At 38.7% G+C, this 22,837-nt stretch overlaps 1 protein-coding gene across 8 annotated transcripts in view; it reads right to left on the bottom strand.

Annotated features, from left to right (window-relative positions):
• KLHL13 (kelch like family member 13) overlaps positions 1-22,837 on the bottom strand; it is a 78,556-nt gene that overhangs the window by 45,035 nt on the left and 10,684 nt on the right. For 4 of the 8 annotated variants that reach the window (XM_086850203.1, XM_086850208.1, XM_086850205.1 and 1 more), the window contains one exon: positions 15,861-15,919. The exons of the other annotated variants lie outside the window; for them this stretch is intronic. In XM_086850203.1, the coding sequence (XP_086706329.1) occupies positions 15,861-15,919 (59 nt within the window). The remainder of the gene's footprint in view (positions 1-15,860; positions 15,920-22,837) is intronic. 8 annotated transcript variants of the gene reach the window in all.

Here is a 22,837-nt window from a genome sequence, read left to right as displayed (position 1 = left end):
AATCAAGCCCAGTTGTGTCTGGCACAGGGCACCCCTGCACTGACACCCCACTGCCAAAACCCTGCCCATCATGCCCAGTGCACTTGCTCTAGGAGGGAGTCCCTCTACAGCTTTGAATGGCAGCAATACCTCAATTTAGAGTGTATTTAACTACTTTCTGACCAACACCATAGTGGAGATGACTGCCCCAGAGACAGACTAAAAAGGAAAGCATCAAATGAGATGGTATCTAATACCTTCTTACATCAGCTTGTCAATAAATGCAGGGCAACACTGCACAAAGACTAAGGTTCCAGATAGAACAAGATGCATATTATCTGAAAATAGATTGTCATTAAAAGGCTCATTGGTCTTTTTTGCACACTCTTTTCACATACTGCTTCTAACACTTAATATTGGTACACCTAAAAATCTGCCTGTGGTTATAGGTACTACCATGCATAATTGTATGTTACCATACCAATAATTTATTCTTTTACGGCACTTGCTAAAGAGCATAAAATTAACAGGAATTGATCTCATTTTGCAAATTGATAAAGCAAGCTATTTAAACAGTGTGTTTGTGGGAAACTGGGATTCTGTAAAACAGCTCAGGAAATAATTTCACTGCACACATACTGGATGACCCCTTTCTTTCCTCCTGTATTTTCATGTAAACTATTTCCACCTTCAGAAACTTTTCCTATAAAAACCACCACACAAGGGCTTTGCAGTTTGAAGAAGAAAAAAAAAAGGCAGATGGGTAGACCTTTAAATAACTCTTTTAAATGCTATGGTCTAAGCTGATCCAGCTTCCCTTAGATCAAAATTTTACCAACAGCTTTAAAATCAGCACAGTAGCATCGTGAGAATTTCTTGCAATCAGAATGCTTTTAAGAAAACCAGTTATGCCACCTTCTGGTTTTCACAAGAACTACTCAATAAGATAAATATTTTAATACATTCCCATTTTAAATGGAAAAAAAATACCCCAGTACGAACAAAACTCACTTTATCTATGAAACCAATGAAAAATATTACTTTTTTTAAGCTTTGGTTGATCTGTGCAACATCATAGCTAGGGCTAGCTAGCTTGGACTAATTTGTACCCAGCCTCAAAGCTCCTAAAGCCCATCCTACCCAGGAGATGGATTTGATGCTCTCTAGGGGTCATTTCCAGCTCAGGACAGTCTATGACACCTACTGACAAACACAGCACTCTGCCCACACATTAGCTGCTGAGACATGAGCTGTTCTGCCCTTCACCCCATCTTACCAGCTGCAGCAAAGAACTGGGAAGGCAGAGAGTGAAAAGGATGAGAAAACTTGTGGAATGGCTTCTATAAAAGAATTGACTTTTAGATTGGACTTAACAGCATGGAAAGCAGAGAGGAAAGAAGAAATTCATTGAGAGTATATAGTGTGACAAAAAGCATGGTAAATGTGGGGTCCTTATTCAACAGCTCTCCAACACAATAAAGAAAAAGCTTTGCATGAAACTAGCAGATGTTTGGTGGAAAAAAAAATGAAACAGAGGAAATCTCTTCCCGTAACATGCTGCAGCTATCCCAGCAGCAGCAGCTTTTCAATAACCATTTATTACAACACAGATTCACTGAAGCAGAGTGAGAAAAACAGTTTAAAACAGAAGTGGTTTGTAGCAGTGCTCCATAGGTGACTCCAGCAGTCACACACAAGGCCGGCAATCAAAATTCTCCACCTTACCATCCACTACCTTCATCCTTCATACTGTGGTGGGACACATGCATGGTTATGGAAACACAGCTATAAACCCCTTCCTCCTGTATTATACCTGGATCTATGCAATTAACTCTGTACTGGTAAAAACACACAGGGAGATGAATTTAAGCTATGACTTCAAGAAATTTTTAATCATTTCCAACCTATGCCTTCAATATAAAACTGTTTCTAGAAGTCAAATTCTCTACAACAGTTTCTGAAGCAGAAAAAGTTCAGTGAAGGAAGAAAGAAGGCATAGAATTAGGTATGAAATAACATTAACAAATTAAGTAGATAACTGACTCCAAAGTGTGTCAACTGATACCTCACAACCCCTCCCAAGACAAACATTCAGTGATTCTCCAATCTTAGATAATCTCTGACACAGAAAGTAGGTATTTCTGACTATAGTTTTCCACTGTAACTTTGAACTACAAAGTTTAATGACATGAATTTAAAACAGCATTTGGAAGTTTGGTGTAGGAATCAGACAAACCCAAGAGCATGCTCAGGCACTAATGTACAAACAGCAGAAACAACATAAGACAGCTGAAACACAAGGACATTTGCATGCCCACTTGCTCATCACCCCTTCCCACAAACCTCTGCATATTCTTTCAGCCACGTTTACTCAGCTCTCTGCAGTATGTGTCCCATGGTATAATCATTTTCTGGATCTCTAAACAAAGCAATGCTTACATTAATCAAAGCTTTACTTTGATGTGCTCTTCCAAGCACAGTATATTTTAATCATTCTGAAGTTTGGCAGTTTCATTTTCTGGAGATGTTGAAATTACAATTTTGCCCACACAAGACAGAATGATAATATGCAGGAGGGTATACACACACCATGAGAAATACAAAACATGATTTTCATCATAAGCAACACCATAAGTCATGCTGCAAATACCTCATTTTGCCTGATTTTACAAAAACCTCTGAAATAACAAATATAACAGCAAAGTTGCACAATAATACTTCAGGAGAACCATAGGAGTAATTCAGACCAGGCAGAATGCAACTGCAACCACCTGAAAAAGTCTTGCTGCATATTGCACAACGTGTTGCCAGGAAAATGCAATGCCATAATCCCACATAACCAACTGTTAAAATAATTTTAAAAAGAGGCCATGCACTAACACCAGTCATGCCTGAGCTGCTCCTGCCTTCCCATGTATCTACAGACATTTAGAATTGGAACTGACTAGATTTCTGCAATTTACCAAAGCATTTTCTCACTCACTTGGAATATTGATTCAAAATTTCAAAGCTTATACTGAAAGCAGTATTGGTGTCTGGAGATTCAAAGGCAATCTCAAAGGAACCCAGCACTTTCATGACACTAAAATCCTTGAGAGCTGAAGCATTGGAAGCCTTTGAAAAGCATATACTGAGAACATGAAAAGGCAGCGTGATTAATTCTGGGGACGTGGGAAATCTCTGCTGAAGCAGCCATACACTACTCCAAAAGCACAAGATACAGCGGTCAGATTAGGAAGGGAGGAAGGCAGGAAGGCAGGGCAGTAAACCAGATATTTATTCAGTAGGGTCAGTACTGAACTCAAAGCAAAATGCAGTTGGTAGCTTGAGATAAGATGAACATTTGCCACAAGAGTTTCTGTAAACACTGAAATAAAAACTGTTCAGTGAATAATAAACCTCTGCAGGGAAACCCACAGTTACAGCATCGACGAATCCAGGAGTTTTACATAAACACTGCTACAGAAGACTGTTCTGTCTTTAGTGCTTTTCCTCAAATTTCTGTGAACTTGTGTTCTGGCTCATATCCTGAATCAAGCAACAACATGCACAAACATACCTTCTTCTGTCTGAGTCTTTCACTGAAGTAGAAATATAAGCAAACTAGCAACACCTTGCTGTCCAAAAAGCAGCTGCTGGGGAAAAATTTCTAAAACATGACAAAATTTTGCTGGATGTTGAAATAAATGTCCATTCAGGGACTTATTTTTTTTCTGAGGAGAGGTGTGCAGATGACACTAATCAAGGACTGATTTATTAAAAGTAAAACAGCTATTTAAAGACTACCAAGTATTTTACATAATTACAATCAATAACTAGTCAAGAACTTTTTCAGAATTTTCAGTCATTATATCAGGCAGTTGAGTGTAAAATAAATACAGAAATTGTAGATAAGCAGCCTATTTATAATTGCTTTTTATCGACACCCTAGAACAACGCACAAGGCGCAGTGTGACTAAGCTTTTACTTCAGGGCTCTAATCTGACGAAAGCCTACAGAATCCAAAGGGCAGAAGTACAATTAACTAAAATTATCGAGTCTTAGCTTTCTGGTATTGAATGCACAAATTCTTTTTCACAGTGAATTCCAGCGATGTGATTCAGTTCATTTACCCTCCTCCCCGCTTTGCTCCCGAGTTCTGCATCAGTCTCCTAACCCAGTTAAGTGCCTGGAGAACAAGGCCATTCCTGTTCTCCAGCATCGCTGCTCATTACTCCTGGAGCATGTAGAGCAGAGGGATGGCTGCTCCCACTGCACATCAAGGCAGCAGCAGCACATAATTACTGCTCAGCAGCACAGGTCCCTGCCGCACCCCGCAGCAGAGCGGCCATGGAAAGGATTTCCAGCTCCCAATGACAGACCAGCCATGTCCTGGCAAAGGCCCTGAGCAAAGCCCAACTCTGACAACCGTGTACTTTGCTGTATGGGCCGAGCTCTAATTATCTGAAAACAGGACTGAACAGAGTCACACTTGTGCTCTAATTACCAGGAGACAGAACAAGAGAGGAGAAAACCTGGCTGTGAGAGCAAAGAGGAACCCAGACAAAGGCCGAGACACTGCTCCAGCCGGGAGAGAGCAGCTTTACAAAGCCTGCAAACTCCTCTGCTTCAGCTCTCATGTTCCGCTTCACTCCCACATTGCTCTGACTCACTCAAGTCACATCAATCTAAGCAACAGCAAACACGGCTTTGGCTCCTCGTCCAGCTGGGCTCCTGAGGGACTTCCTGATACACGACCTCTGTGCTCTTTGAGACAACAGAAGCAAAACGAGACCATCTGAAGATTTAACACATTCACTTCAATTTAAGTTTCCTCCTGGATCCTTGGTAGATCCACCTCCACCTACCTGGCTGTCAGCTTGGATTCAACCACCCTGTAACAGGTGAGCTGGAGCAGAAGAATGAAAGTAGAATTCAGAAATTTGGAACAGGGTAGTTGCATGCTGAAAATGTTTGGAATCCAACATGATGGAGCTGGATGTGATAACATAGCTTGGGAAAATGGAAGGAGATTAGCAAGATGCTCAAGTTTCAGCAATGCCACAGGAAGGTCAGGCATAAATATACACACAACATTGTGACAAGGCAGAACAGCAGGAGTTATAGCTGAAGGTTTTTTGTGACAGACATGGACATTTAAAGAGTTCACTGTTATCTTCAGTTGTTAAATTTGACATTATCTGCAGGAATCATACTGCTGTCTGGATTTCAATGTGTGTTTATTGATGGGATTGGAAGTCACTAGGCTGTAGAACGCAGTGTTTGGAAAACCATTTCCCTTTAACAGCCTTCGCTGGTCCTGCAGGATCCCTGTACAATACTTCTGAAGATCACATGAAAACTTAATAGTTACCTCAACTTTTAGTCTCCAGGACAGGACATTAATGCAAATATAACCCAACACTTCTCATTATTACAAGATGTCCTTAACAACATTAGTAAGCTTACAGTGCAGCTCATTAAAAGAGATCGGTTTCAGATGCAAAACCGATCTCCCCATACAATGAACACAAGCAAGATTGTTTTTCCATCACAGTCTCCACCACTGTGTGATTATTTTCCAAGATATGACTGATTTTGCATCCAAGTGAACTGCAACCTGAATCAGAGACATCCCAGATGTCCAATGACAGTGGAATAATAGGAAGTGTATTACCAAGCTGCACACAGAAACACACACAGGCAGAATGCCTCTAGCATAAAAAAAGAGAAGAATGTACACATAAAGACATTTTAGATTGAGTTTTATAGTGCAAGGGGGTTTCATGTTCAGTTGTGGGGGGTGTTTCTGTTCAAATAAGGCAAAAATATACATGTCCCTTGGTTGTTTCGGGGTGGGGTGCTTTTTTTTTCATTTTAAATGTAGGAAGTACCAAACTATTTGGTAACCATGAAGAAAAGGACATTTCTCTTACCAAAATTAGGTCACTTCTTCTGTTAACAGCAAAATTAAATAAAATAGATCAGACACACACAAAGAAAAGTTCTATTTATTTTTGCCCCTTCCCTTTATGAACAGGAGTTAATATAATTCTTCCATTTAGACTAAATGGAGGGACATTGATTAGAGCTAAACTTCAGCACCAAAAGAATTTTCTGTAAGTAATTTAGACAGCATTGTTGCTTTTCAAGATTACAACTTTTATTTCAAAGTGTTCATTTAGATGATCATCTGGTAGTTAAGGCAGATTAAACTGCATATTAAAATGATTAATTTTTGAATGTTTTGTACATTATCAATTTAAGAACTATCCCAGTCTGTACCTTAAAGTGATACACACAGTTTAAATATAAGGTCACAACAGATAAATTACATGCAGACAAACAAATACCATACTCTTTCCCAAAGGGACAATATACACACTATGTGAGTATGTTATTTTAGATTTAGGACTTCAAATCACCTTACCATAAGCGTAAAGTTGCTTTGGTTAAAGCCTTTCTTTTTAACTTGCTGCATTCAAATAAACAACAAACAGAGCAGGGAAACAATTACTCATAACCCTACAACCACCACTCATCAGGAGGACAACTATAACCAGCAGACACCCACCCAAGTGACAGAAGACAGAGGAAACAAAAGGAAAAGTGACAATCAGCATGAGATTGCACTACACTGCTAACAGGTGTCATCAGATGGAGAACTTTCCAAAGTCAGAGCTTTCCAGAAAAATCCTGCTTACAGTATGTTGAACATCCTACAAGCCAGCCAGACCTTCCAAGCAGCCAGGGCAGTTTGCAAGCTCACCTATCCCATTAAAAGCAGCAGTTGACCTCCTTTGAATGAAATATGAGCTATTTTAGATCCACACCTCTCTGCCTCCCACATGAAGTTCAAGTTGCAAACAGTTCATGTGCAAAAGGCACTGGCTTACAAACCAAACCAAAGCTGCACTTGGACAGATGGCAGGACTCACAGCATGTCTAGAGGAAACTGAACTGCATTTAACCCAGAAACATGCCCAAACCAAAACCCAGCTTTTAAATATGCAAGAAAATGTTTCTGATTTGAAACACTGTTGTTTCTTCATGGAAAAAAAAGTAAACAAAAAACAGGAGTACACCTGTGTCATGTTTCAATATATTCATTAAGCCTGCATATTAATTTCTAGTCATAGAAGAGAAACTTTTGCTTTTTTATCAAATATTCCATCACAAAGAAAACATCGCTTTTACCTAGCCAATCTTGAAAAAAAAATCCAGATATTTTATTTTAATACAAGTCAACACTAAAGCTGTGAGTATTCACTCTACTAATCTTTAAGTCATTTTAGTGATTGGTTAAAAACAAAGGTTATTTGGAGAGCTAAAAGCATTTACTGGAGAAAAACTTTTTACTGAGGAGGTTAATTCTTCCACTGAGATTAAGAAATCTTTTCCCCGTTAACAAGCATCACACAGTGACTAAACTGTCACACACACCATACCGAGACCAGATGTAACTAAAACAAGTGTCCAATAAAAATGGTAAGAAGTTTGTCAACTCTTTTAAAAAAAAATCCATTGAATTTTTTTCTAGTTCTTTATCTTCTAATTTTAATTCTTACATGAATAGATTTTAAAAGGCTTCACACGGCAATGCCAACATTCACATTTGAATGGCAATGGACTTCTAAAGTTTTCAAGTGCATGTGCCTGGGATCAAAGGACAAAATCGTGAACCTAGTGAGGACAGAGTACTTGTAACATCATTGCTATGAACACAGAGATGACTGCTAAATAAAATTAAGTATAAAAGAACAACTTGAAGGAAATAGGAGTGAATAGGTACTGGTTCAGATTACTAGACACTGGAAGCTTTGAGAGATAAAGAGAATGCATACATAAGAACTCTGCTCTAAGGAAAGCTTTTATAATTTTTTCTCCAGAGTTTCACAGAATAATTCATTAAGGAGCCATTTTTCACACTAAGCAGAAACGTGGCTGACCAAAACACTGCTAAGAGGTTGTGTGCACTCAGAGTGCCAGTCTGAAAAGTGAAACTTGAGACTGAATATGCTCAAGTCACCATAAATGCATCTAGCAGACAAAAGGCACTTATCTGTTTTGGAAAAAAAAAAAGGCAGAAAATCCATTGCTTCTAATCCAAGATCAAACATGTAAGGAAAAGTGCCCCTGAAAGCAGTGAGCAGCATACCAATGAGTTTGATCATTCTACCTACTGTCAAAACATAACTTCAATATCTTAAACTGTTGTCCTATGAATTATCTGTTTAGCTTGAGACAAAAGTACAGAAAATCAGTCAATGAAACTACAGAAACTATGAAGATTTCTTCAGCCTAAACTTGCTAAAAGAAGATTGCTTAATGTCAATACATGCCTTGGAACAGAAGTAATTGAGCATTTATTCTTAAGATGAATGCTCAAAACAGTTATATTAATCTAGTTAAATGAAAGTTTTCAAATGCCATTAGGAATCCAAAGGAAAAAAAGTGGAAGACTTAAATGGCATAAACAGAAAATCCCAGTCCCAAATGATGCCTCTTGCTGCAGTAATATTCAATCACCTATAAAGGAAAATAAATCCTACCAACATACTGAAACACCCATAACTGTGCTGTCACACTTCATACCATGGTGAAGAAAGGCACATGATGGATCCCTGTCACTTTCTCAGACAAACACTTAATCAAGACCATCATTCCTGACATGATGTCCGGATGTAAAACTCCTTTACAAAGTAGTGTCAGAAACTGTTGTGCCAGCAGCACATTTCATGGTAAACTTAAGACCCCTTTTTTTACCTTTTCCATTTAAGTATGGTGTCCCTATTCAACTGCAAAATGCATGAACATTAATCATGGTATTTATATTTGCGCATGCAGTACAAACATTTTCTACAGAAACATACTGCACTTATAAAATATATATATATAAATATATAATATATACTATACTTATAGTAAAATAATTACTTTTTCTTGTTTCTTGGAAATAATGAAACCAGTCACTCCAGATAAATTAACCAGATCAGCCAAACTACCATTATGGGTATGCAAAGTACAGCACAAGATAATATAAACAATGCTATAGCTTCTATGTTCATGTTATAAAGGAACAATTTTGTTTTGAGTAAGGGTTTAATTTCAAGAAAAGACACTGAAATGAGGTTGCTGGAATTTCTATTGGGTTAAAGCAATCAACTCTGCATTAAATGACTGCTGAAGATCTGTGAGTCCATCTCCTGTTTGCCATAAGAAATTAAGTCTTGTGGTCTCAAAAAACCTACATCACAGAAAGCCACAAAATAGATGAGACATTGTAAAACATAGAATCACATCTAATCACAAGTTTCCAATATCTAAGACGTACTTGTAGAAAAGATGGGAATTGTTCCCTTCACAAGGATACACTTACCTCACTTCTTCATCAAAAATCTCTCTTAAAAACATGTAAAGAACCAAATTATTATCCAATGAAAATCAACATTAAGTCATTTTTGTCACCACGAAGCATTTCAGACAATGAAAATATTCTGTATTATAAAAAAGAAAATAAAACCTACTGAATTTTAATAATTTTTCTCTTTGCCAACAAAGTATCAAAAATTAAAATGAAATTCAAAAGTTGAACTAGGTTTTCAGACATTTTAATATTATAAGGCCTTGGATGAAAGTGACAGTATTTATACCAAAAATAATCTTCTCATTTCTTCTCTTCTACCCACATGATATCTGGAGTTTTGGGCAGATCTTTATTTATGCCTTTTATCTTGTCTGCAGTGGTAGATCACTAAGGATGTGCAGTTTTGCCTGGCTGGCAATTTGTTTGCTGGGAGCACTAAAGAAAGAGTGTTTTGTTTGCAGGATCCCATCCCTTGGCATGAAAGTAGACTTACTTTCAATGTCATGTTTCAATGGAAACATGAAGGGTGCTGTTTCTCAAAAAAGCTTACACAGTCAGACCAGCTAGGGTCTTAAATAAATGCAGCTACATTGCTGAATTACTTTCATCAATTTATATCATCAGTTAGGATAAACTGGGAAAAAGCCATCTTCTAGAAGTGTATGCTGCATGTATCAAGAGTTACTGGCAAAGAGACAACCATTTTTCCAAAACTTTTTCTACAACATCTTCAAGATGCAGCCTTTTCTGCCTTGTTATCCAGTCAGGTACAATCCATCTTTCACAAAATTAAATTGTTCTGGCTTCCAACAAGCCTCACATTTCGTAATCTTTGAAACGACTCAACTGTCTTCCTGCCTTGTCTCTTCATCCACATTAACTTACTACAGCATATCCATCCAATACTCCTGCTTCTCCCACCACATCCAGCATGAAAAGCTGCTTTCTTACGCCCTTCAGGGCTCAGCTTTGCTGGTTTTGCAACACTTCTTCTCCTCAGTTAGATCAACCTTTGACAAAGCATCCACCAACACTTCTGTGTTCTCTTCCATGGCACCCCTAACGCACAAGGCACCAGAAAAGAAGCAGCAACAATAATTTCTCCTTTAAAACAACACCAAGCTGGCAATGGCACATGGCACTCAGCAGTCAGAGTGATGATATATAGCAACTATCTCTTCTTCAGCACTAGAGCTGATTTTCCACAGATCCCAGACAACCCACAAGCTCTTCCAGCAAGAATTGGGGGCTCCAGGCTGACACAGCACAGGCACAGCATTAACAGTGCAATTAAGCAGCAATCGTTAAGGAAACACTTTGCTTCTTGCAATCCCATTACAAAAGCCTGGTAATCTCTGATGAAAGCCACCAAAACTATGAGGAGGGGTGCAAGCTGCCTGCAGAGCACTCTGCTGGCACAGTAACAACAGAGACTTATGCCTTCCCATCAGAGGCTATTCCAATCCAGCTGCAAACACCCACATGTAATATCTGTTGAGTCAGGGCTGCTTAGGAGCAAGGATTAAAGAGGGCATCAGACAACTTTTAAAAAAATATTTCCCGTGGATTTTTCTCTTTAACTGAAAATACTACAACACTGTTCCTTACTACAAAAAGATAAAAATAAAAATCAACAACCAAACTATCAGTTTGGGCCCTTGAAGTAAAAGCAATTTTTAATAAGTTCTGCAAAACTGTCCAAAGGTTAAATTTTAAGAAAGATATGTGAATAAAAAACAAAAAACAACACACTTCATATTGCACTGAAGAGTTAGTTCATCAAAATTCAGCTGTAGGCAGAGTAAGCATATGTTGGATCAGTTCAGACTTCCTGAAATGCCATTTAAAAGCAGTGAATTTCAGGTATGCCACATTCACTAAAAAGGAAGTGAGACTAATGGAACAGGATTCACTACAATGAACTCCATAATACAAAACTGTATTTAAAATCAGTGCAAGTAATTCTTGTTTTATGTAAACCATTCTACTGCAAAATTAGCTTGTACAGCATGCAGAGCGCTGCTAGAGCAGCATGAACACCTGCCTTGTGAAAAACACCCTGGCAAGCAGGAGGCAACCCAGCAGAGGATACATTACCAATGTGCAGAGAGTAAAGTTCCAAAGGAGCTATTGCTTTGCCCTCACCATCCTAAAACACTTCCCAAAACAACTCATAAGGACACATGTACCAAATCAGAATACAAACTGCTTCACTGCATAGCCACTGCAACCTTTAATAAGACATTGTACAGCAGCAAAATAAACCTCTTGTGCTGTTCCTTGGAGAAAGGAAAACCCTTCTACAGTCTAAATGAAATCTAATCTATAAGCTCAAAACCATTCAGCAATTTCAAACCCTGCATAACATTTGCAGGAACACAACTGTGCTTCTGTGTTTCAAAGCTAAACAGGATTATTTCACTGCCTAAGTACACTGGCATCTTGGCTCTCAAGTCAATCCCTGTCTTGGCAGCAAGGGGCCAATTCCTAAACTGAACTCCAAGAGGGACAAGTCTGACAATACCAGAGTCATTGTAAAATTTCAAAGCAAACAGGGTCGCATTTTACATAAAGATTTCTGTAACTTAAGTTTCAAAGCTGTTAATACATTAAGGGAGATGTAGAACAATACATAGCTGCAACACACTTTTACAGAAATTTTAATCCATTATCTCTTGTCTGCCACAAGTCATCTGAGGCCCCTCCTCTCTTTGTACATTACTCCTAAAGTTTATCTGCTGCAAATGAGCTTTTCTGTCCATATTAATGGCCTAGAAGGTGACACTGCTTCCATCCTCTGCCTTGTCTCTAAGTCAGACAGAGCAGGGACAGAAGCTCTTCCCACCAACACCTCACCTCAGATGGGGCAGGCACCTCAAACTCCCCCACTTCTCCATGCAGGAGATGACCTCAGCTCAGGGCTCTGTGCAAGGAGAGCCTTAAACCACTGCACTGAACATAAAGTACCAGAAAGCAGAAGTTATACAATGCTGAGGTATATGTATTAAAATACTGTCTTAAATGAAATATTCTTCTGAATTTTAAGTCAGGTGATCAACTTTTTCATGCCTGGATTTGCATAATGAACCAAATTTAAACTCATATATCTATGGTGAAATTAATCAAATTATTACTAGCTGGCCTAAGAACATCTAATCAATTTAATTTAGAAGTGTTCTTAAAATGTTTGTGAACTTGGAGATTTCCCATCTCTTCAGTGTTCTCTAAAGGACTTGCATTTCATCTGTACTTTCCAACCCTGATAAAGCCTTTCTCTGATATAAGTCACCTGTGGCTACAACTTCAGCATATTAAAGCTCATTCATCATCACCTACACTTAATAAATCCACAGTGATGAAATAAACTCTGCTGACAAAAGGTTGATTAGATAAGCATTGCATGTAAGAAAAAAACTGTACCTAAGAAATCCAGCAAAGTGAAAGAAAAACCCATCCTGGCTCCACAAAGACAACAGGACCATGAGACTTGGATCCCACCTTTTCCTCACTACCAAGTGAAAAAAATCCTGGTATGAAACCAGCTGCTGTCAATTATTTTAAAAGCATAAAGCTTTATGTGGTTACAGAGAGGAAAGGCCAACAGAACATATTAATTAGTCCATTCATGAGGAGACTGAATAGCTTAGATACAGCATGTCCCTTCAGTGTCCAACTTGCCACATACACCCCTGATCTGCTGACTACCAAGGGCACAGCTCGAGTACCTTTTCCTGTTGTACAAATTAGACTCACTCAGTCATGGGCAGCTGCCAAGCAGAACAAGGCACCCTCATTCAGCCTGTCCAGAAAAAAAAATCAGCACTGGGAATGCTGTGCATCTCTGCATTTTGGTTGAACTTCATGTTAAATATTATCCACTACACCTAAGAATTAATATTTCTGAAGCTTACGATTTTAGGAGTCAATAGTACATGGAAAAGATTTTATTGTACATTTGTTCTTTATTAGCAAAGCTATTTTTTAACTTAATGGACTCAGCTGCAGTATATATTTCAAGCCCTTTAAAACCTGCTGTTTGAGCATTCAAAGGGTGAAATATTTTTCTATTTATCACCAGAAATTCTACACATCAAGTACACAGTAATAACCACAAAAATAACACCGGCAACAGGCAAATAGAAATTTCCTTTATACAGCCCACAAATTTGATAAATACTTCTCAAGATATTACAGTATAAAGGTTAAAGCCAAGGTTACGATCATGCAGAACTGAAAAAGGAACAAGTTCCTTCAGCACAATCCTGCAGCAAAAACTAAATTCAAATCTCAACTTATCCCATTATATTTTATACACATTCACCCTTGCAATAATGCTGTAAGACCTAATGGAATCTGTCCACAAAGATATTACCTGTTATTGCAGCTAGTAATACTGACAAAGAGGAGTATTAATATAAGAAAATTCCAAAACACTCTTCATGTTGGGTGTCATTGACTGTAAACCTCATCCACTCAACATCAGGGCACAACCTGACCCAGCCCAGTGATGAAGACCATGAAAAGCTGACTGCTGTGCAACTAAAAGGTCCTTAACAGTGACCATCTGTACAAATTAAATGCTAGCCCCACAAAATAACTGCTGCCTATTTTACAGAAAGTGTTTTCTGAAAATGACCTCACTAAAATATAGTCAACATCTGTAAACAAGCTCCAGAAAAAATGTATGTATTATCAATAACTGTAGCATTACCATAAGAACACTTCAAGGTATATAGACTGATACTTGGAACATTTATACCTAAACTTCTTGTTTAATTAAAGAAAAAAAAAATATCAAGTTCCAATTTTATTAAACAGATAATATTAAAGAGATCTTATTTTAAAAATAATGAAATAATGAACAATATTGCATATTATCATTGCTACTCAGCCAACTGCAGCTAAGACTTCACAGACTTTGTCCACAAGAGATTTCAACAGAAGAGAGTAAATCAAATCAACACTCTCTCCTGGGTAAGTCAGCTGGATCAGGACAAGGATTTCTCCTGCTGCTTCATAAAGAATCCGGCATCTGGCCAGGAGATTGTTATAAAGAAATCCTCACACAGCCTTTCCTGAGCCTTGAAGAAGCCAAGGGAAAGATGACTACAAGCCAATATTATCTTTAAGCTGATTTTCTCTTGAGTGAAAGCAAGACAGGCTTTCAAATCAGGCAGTATTTGCAGATGCCAAACTAGAATGAGGACATTAAGCAATAGTGACTTTTTAAAAATTAGTTACTAAACAGATCACAAAACCATATCTATGAAAATATCCAAAAGGCTCCAGGAAGAGGGAAGTCTAAAAACCATTTAACTTTTCTCTTAGATCTAGGTAACAAGAAAGGCAAACCATGTGTAGGAACCCAGACTGGTTCCAACCTAGGAGTTGAAGCAATTACTAGTCTATTGTAATAAAAGGATTTTTCTTCAATTTAAGAAAAGAACAAAGAAAAAAATTTCACCATGTAGCTTTAATGCTAGAAACATCAGAAAGCTTAGAAATCAGGTGCCTGTGCTAAAAACCATTCTTCTAAGTTGAGCTCTTCCTTGCCAAGAAAAGCACTGAAGTTGTCCACAAAGGCACTGTTCTCCTAGATAATTATCATTAGAACAAAGCAGCAGCTCCAGAGTATCAAAGTTTATGGTTTAAAAGAAAGCACTCAAGACCACATTACTCATATTATACTTACACAAAAAAAAGAAGCACAAAGACTATCATGGAAAATCCTAAAATAACATGCTGTTTTAATTCACAACTGTTACTGGAAATCTGGCAAAAAAAAAGGAAACACTGGGACTAATTACTCCAAAGGAATGAGCTGGCTGAGGAGCCTACAGCACTAAAAGTACAGTATTTTTATGGACTCCATCTGAAAAATAAGACATTGCATCACCTAATTGTGCTCTCTAAAAATGGCCTTGTCTCCACAAAAGCAAATCCTTTAAGTACTTAGTTAGGTACAATTATATTCCATCATGGAGGTTCTTCCTTTCCTGTAATATTTTAGGAGTGTGGTTTAGCTGCTTGATCCCAGAATATTGTTTGTTCCAGCAGACAAGAACTGAAAACTTTCAGGAAAGCTTCTACTGTCTGCTACTATTTCCAATCCAAAATTGGACAAGGACTATAAAGTGTTAAGAACCTGACATGCAGAATAATCTTCTGTAAGTAACAAGTTAACCCTGCTAAAGGTTCCCCATAGTCACCACATCAGGGGTTTTACTGCTGTCTAGAGAACTTTCAGCAGTTAACAGCAAAAGCCTTTGGTAGACTGATCACTACAGACAAGAAGTGATTGTGGTTAATTACTTATGAAACCATATATTGCTCTGTCCTCCAGCTCTTTCCTTCAACAATGAGCTTTGTCCATGGTTCCCATGAAGGGCTCTACACTCACAGCTTTGCAGACCCAAATGAAACTGTTAGACAAATGGCACAGTTATTCCAAGTTGGAGAACAATAAAAAAAAAAATAAAATAATTCCCACATTAGCATTTTGGGCTTTTTGAGAAAACACACGTCAGTTACTCACAAAGAGTCTCTCCACATCATCTCTGATAAGCGGAAATATCTCCTCTGTTCTTCATGCACCTGTAGTCAAACAGAAAAGAACTGAAGCAGAGTCACAGACAGACATCCCCAAATAGCACCTGGCTCTCCGATCCCATGGACTTTCACAACACAAACCAAGATTTGTTCCAAACATTCACACATTGTTACTGTTTCTGTTTCTCTATCTATCTATCTATCTATCTATCTATCTATCTATCTATCTATCTATCTCCCCCCCCATTTCACTTACTTTCTCTGGTAAAATTACAGAGATGAAGGAGCACAAAAGCAAGAAAAGTGCTTCTTGTTTGCATGCATTAGGCTGCTCTTTGCTGTGGAAACAAGGATGAATTATGAAAACTAATCAAGTGAACACAGAGCACATGCCCTAGATTTTCCAAATAATCTCTTGGTTTAACCCAGTTGTTCCTGAGCCTGCCTATCCCATGAACAATTTACTAAAATGGAAGCTGTGACTCATTAAAGCCACCTTTTAAGAGAGAGGGAAACAGCTCAAATTATTTATAAGCAAGATGTAATCACATTAATTTGTATAGAAGAGGCCAAAATCTTAATGACTTCCATTTCTAAAATCCAATAGAGTTGATAAACAAACTTCTAGTTCTTTTTTTTTTGCGTGTGTGTGTGTCTCAAGAGTATGGTATCTTACAGCCTTTAACCAAAATGAAAGACTGCAGACTATATTCTGGCTTATGAAATCATACCTCCACTTGAAGGGACAATGAAAAAGTTGGAACATTTCTATTTGCTGACATTTATTTATTGGCAAACATTGCAAAATATAAACTATGCAATACCACTGAAAAGAGCCACGCTTCAGATTTTTGGTCTTTTATATATTTTACATTTATAAGCATAACTGAATGACAAAAACTTAGTAGCTCTATGCATTGGGTATTTCTTTAAAGCAATTTCTATTAATTCACAGGCCAAAGAAGAAATTCCTTTCTCTTAGTCAATACTTTTAAAATACTAAAGCAAATTTTTAGGTAAGGTCACAGTGGCAGTTTATATATAACAGAAAATAAAAGTTTCTACAAATCATCCTCTCACCTTCAACTGCTCTGTACAATGACAAATAAAATTTTGACTTCAGAGAATAGGCACAAGCCCTCCTAATTTGAGAGCCTGTCTAAAATCTTATTTTGCTGAAGCAGACTTAGACATTTAGTGGAAGGAAATAGCACACAGTATTTGTAAGCATGAATTATAAATTCAGTGTGTGCTTTGCAATACTTTAAACATGCCACAACTGAGACAGCATCAAACAGAATTGTTTAACAGCACCGAACTTGCCCACTCTCTCCCACTGATACTACAGCAGCTGGCAGAATAAAGTGGCTCTCAACTCTTGGTGTTGTTACACCTCAGGACATTGTCTTGTTTCAAATAAACTAGGTTTTCCTCTGTTAAAGAAGTCTGCTGAGTAAAAAAGATGGGTTTTATCCATCCTCCATCACAAAACTAGCATTCAGAAAATGTCACATCACCTGAGCTGTTCTCATCACTGCTCCACTATTTGTGAATCCCTATGTGCTGTGCAGTGTGGTTACAGCAATTAGGATGGGTGCCTAAGTCTCAGTCCTTGTTTTGCCATTCTGTGGACATTACACAGGCTTCTCTAATGAGACCAATACATTACACAACAGTATGAAGGGATCAAAAAAAAATCTATGTTAAAATAGAATTTTTCATACTCAGAAAAATTTTAGTTAACTTTCATCTCTAACAATAGAGCTTCTGTCATCCTCAGTGTTGATTCTACATTCCCAGCATAGAAATATCAGAAATTCACACCTCTGCTTATACCTCTGCCACAGAAAGGATTAATCTGATCACCTGCACAAACTTGCATCCCCCTGTCAGGAGCTGAATTTCTCACTACTGTGCCAGGTCCTAAGGTCTCTGGTTTGCAGGGTTTGCTCTTGTAGCTGTTGTTATATTTTGTCATCATTCTTACAGAAATGCAAAAAGAAGTACGTATATTAATGAATAAGTACGTATATTAATGAATATTAATGAATTTCCTATATAAAACATTACATTTGTTCTAACCATCTTCAGCCTGAATACAGGAAGACAATTTAAAAGAGGTGTGGTTGAGACCCATGTAAAATTACTGAGCATTCATGAGAAGTTCAACTACTTCTAGCTCCAACTCCATAAAGCAAACATACTTCATGCATTGTCATACACCACTGAATGCAACTCATGTGGTGGATGCCCTGTGAAATTTATTTTTATGCCTGTAATTCATCTGTCAGGAAGCTCTAGATTACTCAGGGTTGATAGTGCCCACTGCTTTTGTAGGTTACTTGTATCATTTACAGCCAGCTCTTCAGAAACAGCAGCAAATTAGTGACGCAAGACATGCCAAGGAGTGCCAAAGTGTGCAGGGCACAGCCTAGGAAGCCTTTAAATGAACAAGCCCACACATCCTCAGGGGCAAACGTGAGCATCCAGGGAACAGGAGAAACACTCGTCAGGTCAGAGGCCAGACCTCAGCAAACATCATTCCTACAGCAGCAAAGCTGGCTTTAAATGATTCTCAGAAATCACAAAGCAGATGCTGGGGTTGAGCCTGACCTTCAGTGGTAACACAGTCCTTCCTCCAGCACAGCAGACAACCTGCACCAAAAACTAACAAAACACAACTGCTGAAAAACAGAGTGCTCATGAAATCCTAGGGAGCAAGAGGCTCAGTTGTAGCTTGGAAACACTGCAGAGGGACACAGTCCCGTGTTATTTAGTTTCACCCAGCTACCCCTTGCCTACCTTGTGCTGGACCAGGCCACCTGCTGCAGAAGCCAAGAGCCAAGAGCTGTCAGGGGAGAAGCAGTGCCAGCACAGCCAGTGCTGCCTCCCACCAGAGGGACAGGGAGCTGCTGCTCTCCGGGATGCAGCCGCACATCCCCGGCACCCACTGTGCAGAGAGAGAAGGAAGCAGCACTGTCCCTTCCAGCAGCAACTGATCAAACCTGACACTGAACTATGCTCTTAAAAGAATGGCTTTAACCTCTAAAGAAGCAATAATAAGAGAATCTCTCTAAATATGGAGAATATATGCCTAAAAAGGTACTCTCATCTTAGATGCAGACCAGCCTGATGTAGGCATTTTCAGCATGAACTTCGTACAGCCTCCCAGTTTTTGTAACAGCCATCAGAGTTGCATTACTCAAGAGTAGCATTAACCTATATCAACTATCACCTGATAATCATTACCAAGTAGAATAATTTACTAACTTCCACCCACAAACCAGAAGTATATAAGTACTTCTACATTTTTCATAAAAATCCAGTCCAGACACAAAAGAAACCACATATTATAGACTACAAAAAATACAACTGAAGCCACCAATTAGCTTCAATCAGCCAAAGTCCTGCATTTTGAAAAACTCAGTGTCATAAAGGAAGCCAAGAGTTGGAATACAACTGTAGGTAGCAGAACAGATCCTAACGGATATTTTGCAATTGTATTATGTGAAGAAGGCTAACCCACCAAGACCAGTATTACCATGCTTTTCAACTGCAGTTACAGAATGGCCTTCATTCATGTACTTTAAAAATGTTTGATGAAAGTTTAATTCAACCTATTTTAAGAACACAAAATAAAACAAGCTTCAGCATGCTCACGCAAACTTAGAAGTCTTCAGTAATACCTCAAGTATTAAAAAAACCCCAAGCTTCTTGGTATAGCATTTCGCTCACACAGAAAGAGAAAACAGTTCCCTGAAGCAGATCGAGTCATTAATACACCACATATACATCACACCTAAGTAAAAGACCTGCAGTTTAAAATGGCACCATAGGCAAGAAGAAAATGCTGTGTTATACTGAATAGCTGTGCTAAGCCTAACAGAGCTAGGCTGAATGCCCTTATATTATACTCTCAACACTGGGAGCTTCAGCAATTACATCTTAGCATAATCCAGTCCCAAGGAATGAATGGACTTATCTCCCAGTTCCCTTGAGCCCTAACAAGATCATGTCCCCACACAGCATTCCCAGCCTGGGATCAAAGAGGGTGACAAGGAATAGGCTGCAGATGACACACCACAGTAACAGTGAGTCTAAGATGCCAGCACAGAGAGGGGACAAGGATGCAGCAGGGATCAGTGCCCAAAATCACAAGAGAGCAAGTGTGAGACAAGCCAGCTCCCTGCCAGAGCCACCATGCCCTGGCAGGTTAGTGGTGACTCACCTGGGTTCACATCTGCTCTGCTCACTGGACAGCAGCACTGCTCTGTCTCTTCTGCCCTTGGCTCAAATGTCTGTACCCTCCTGTCACCCCCAGCTGTAGCTCCAAGCATTGTTCAGAGCTGTGCACAGCACCCAGATGGTCTGTCAGTGGCAGCTGCCCAAAAATGCTGCTGTCCTCCTGCTGCTGCTCCTACAGCCACAACAGAGCAGGCCCCTACCAATGACAAGGCCCAGCTCCTGCTGTTTGCCCATGTCCAGAGAGTAAAGCAGCTTCCATACCACCCCTCTCCTACAGGCAGTGTGAGCTTCTGCCTCTGTGCTTATAGCTGGGGGAAGGTTTTCAATCATTATCTCCCAAGAGTGCTGACAGTACACTCAGGGGTCTTACCCTCCATGGATTGCTTCCATTTGCCAAGAAGTCCATTCTGGACAGTCTGTGTCACAGATTTAGAGGCACTGACTACTACTCTGGAAGCATTAATGAAAAGGCCAGTTCACATGAGACTGGAAACAAGTGATAAAAATAGGAAGTAAAAGCCTGTGAAGCTTCCTAGTAAAACAATGCACATACACTTCCAGTCTTCACAAGTGACTCCTGGATAGCCAGTATACATTACCTGGCAATGACAGCAAAAAAAGCATAGAATATTAAAGCCCATTTTCCCTTTTTCTGCTGTAAAACCTTTTGGCACCCTCTCCTGTATCACATACCAGAATATCAGAACCACCTGCATCAGTGAGAAACTGAATCCTTGGTATTTCCTTATTGCTACCATTCAAGCATCCCTATGGCAAGCCAGCTTGGAATCACTTTCCACCTTCCAAGTCTTCCTCCAAGCCTTCCCACCTGCCATTACTTCCACCAACAATGTCCTTTACCTGGAGGTTTCTCCTAAGCTACATCCTTGGGAGAAGAAAAATCTACACATGCAAATACAGGCCTGAGAAGAATGCTCCTAATCAAGTTAGTCAGTGTGATTTCCAGCACCAATCACTGTCAGCAAGCTTCCTAATTTTGCAGTGCTGTTATGAGCAAAGGTGAAAGCTAAGGGAATACCAGGCTGCAGATCAACTTAAGAGGCATTAGTTTTATTTTCTTTCTAAAGCTTTTTTGAGCAGACCTTGAAATGGTACAAACACTGAACTGGCAATTCAGGACACACTAGGTCAGAAATTACCCAGAGCACAACACAGCTCACACCACACACTGCCTTATCATAAGCTTCACAAATTACGTGAGACCTGAGTAAGATATGCTTCACATGTTGGTTATTCAGCTTTAGTTAGTGGCACACAGATGTTTTCTAACACAACAGCTTTAAAAGCAAAATGAGATTTGGATTTCTGATGATACTTATGCTAGAAATGGACATTAAGAACCTCCCAAACACAAGGATCTTTAACACCAGTACAACAACAGTCCAGCTTTTTTAACTCCAGTAACCACCTTGAAAGGAAAGCCAGAAGAGAAGGCACACAACCTTTTGATAATTGATTGGCAGGGAACAAAAAACCCAGGATCATTCCAGATGTCCAAACCTCTCAAACAGTGAATTTGCTAAATAAGACAGCTCAAAATGAAGGAATGTTTTCCTCTGAGCAACACAACTTGAATTGTTAGCTCAGTCAATCCATGATCAGAAAAAGTAAATTGAAGCTTTAGCTGCATTCTGGAAAAAATTCAAAGCTACTTAATATTCTACAGATATATAAATTTATCTTTTTCAGGTAAGCTGAACAAACTTCTCAGAAAGCCAAAAGAAATCAGTCTTAGCAGAATCTGTGTGAGTTACATATCCTACTTCGAACAAAGCACTAAGTCTCCTGTGTCTTTATCAGCTTTCCTATTAAAGAACATATGATCTACATTTGATCTACAAGAATTTAACAATTATAGTTTATTCACCAAAAGAGAGTCCTGATATTTTCGAGATATTAGCAGTGCGTAATGTCTCAAGTATATAAACAAGCTTTTTAAACCAAAACCAAATATTTTTTCATTTGAACATTCGCATGTTAAGTATTTACACTGTTGTGAAGAGTTTAGATTACTGGAATTTTCAAGAGATTTCCAATGGACTACATCCAAATTATTATATGTAACAATACAAAAGCCTTCTAATTTCTGTCCCAGTGAAGGCTGACAAATTGTGTAAGTTTTCTGCAGACACTGTTGACAATTCACAAATGTGTTACTCACCCACACAGCCTCTCAAGTCATCTGTTTTGTACTGGGAAAATTAATCAGAATAATTTTCAATGTGCTAATTTAAGGATGTCTACTGCAACATCTGGAAAAGGCTATGTAAAGAATACAGTGCATGTACATATATGAATATTTACATATTCCTCAAACTAAGAAGTCTCAGGCTACCAACAACAAAAAATATCTGAATATTTTGATCAACACTCAAGAATATCTTTAAAGCTATCTTGCTTGCTTGGCTACATGACCTATTTAATCAACCTCTGTTACATATTAAGTTTCATATAAGAGAAGCACCACACAAAAGTCAGACAGGAAAGCTCAGACTGAAGACCTAATCAGCCAGGCTACCTGTCTAACAGCAGTCAATTCAGGAGCAGTGACAGTGAAAGGACACTGCCTTCTGGAGGCTTCCCCCTGCCAGGGTTTTAGGGACTTCTTTCCACAAACTGCATCAGGAATTCACCCTTGAGCACTTCAAAATTCACTCTTTTCCTTCCACTAATTTGTCTAATCACATTTCAATCCAA

The sequence above is a fragment of the Cyanistes caeruleus genome, chromosome 14 (genome assembly GCF_971803275.1).
Source record: "Cyanistes caeruleus chromosome 14, bCyaCae1.hap1.1, whole genome shotgun sequence".
Taxonomy (NCBI): domain Eukaryota; kingdom Metazoa; phylum Chordata; class Aves; order Passeriformes; family Paridae; genus Cyanistes; species Cyanistes caeruleus.
This window is presented reverse-complemented; position numbering and strand designations above follow the sequence as displayed.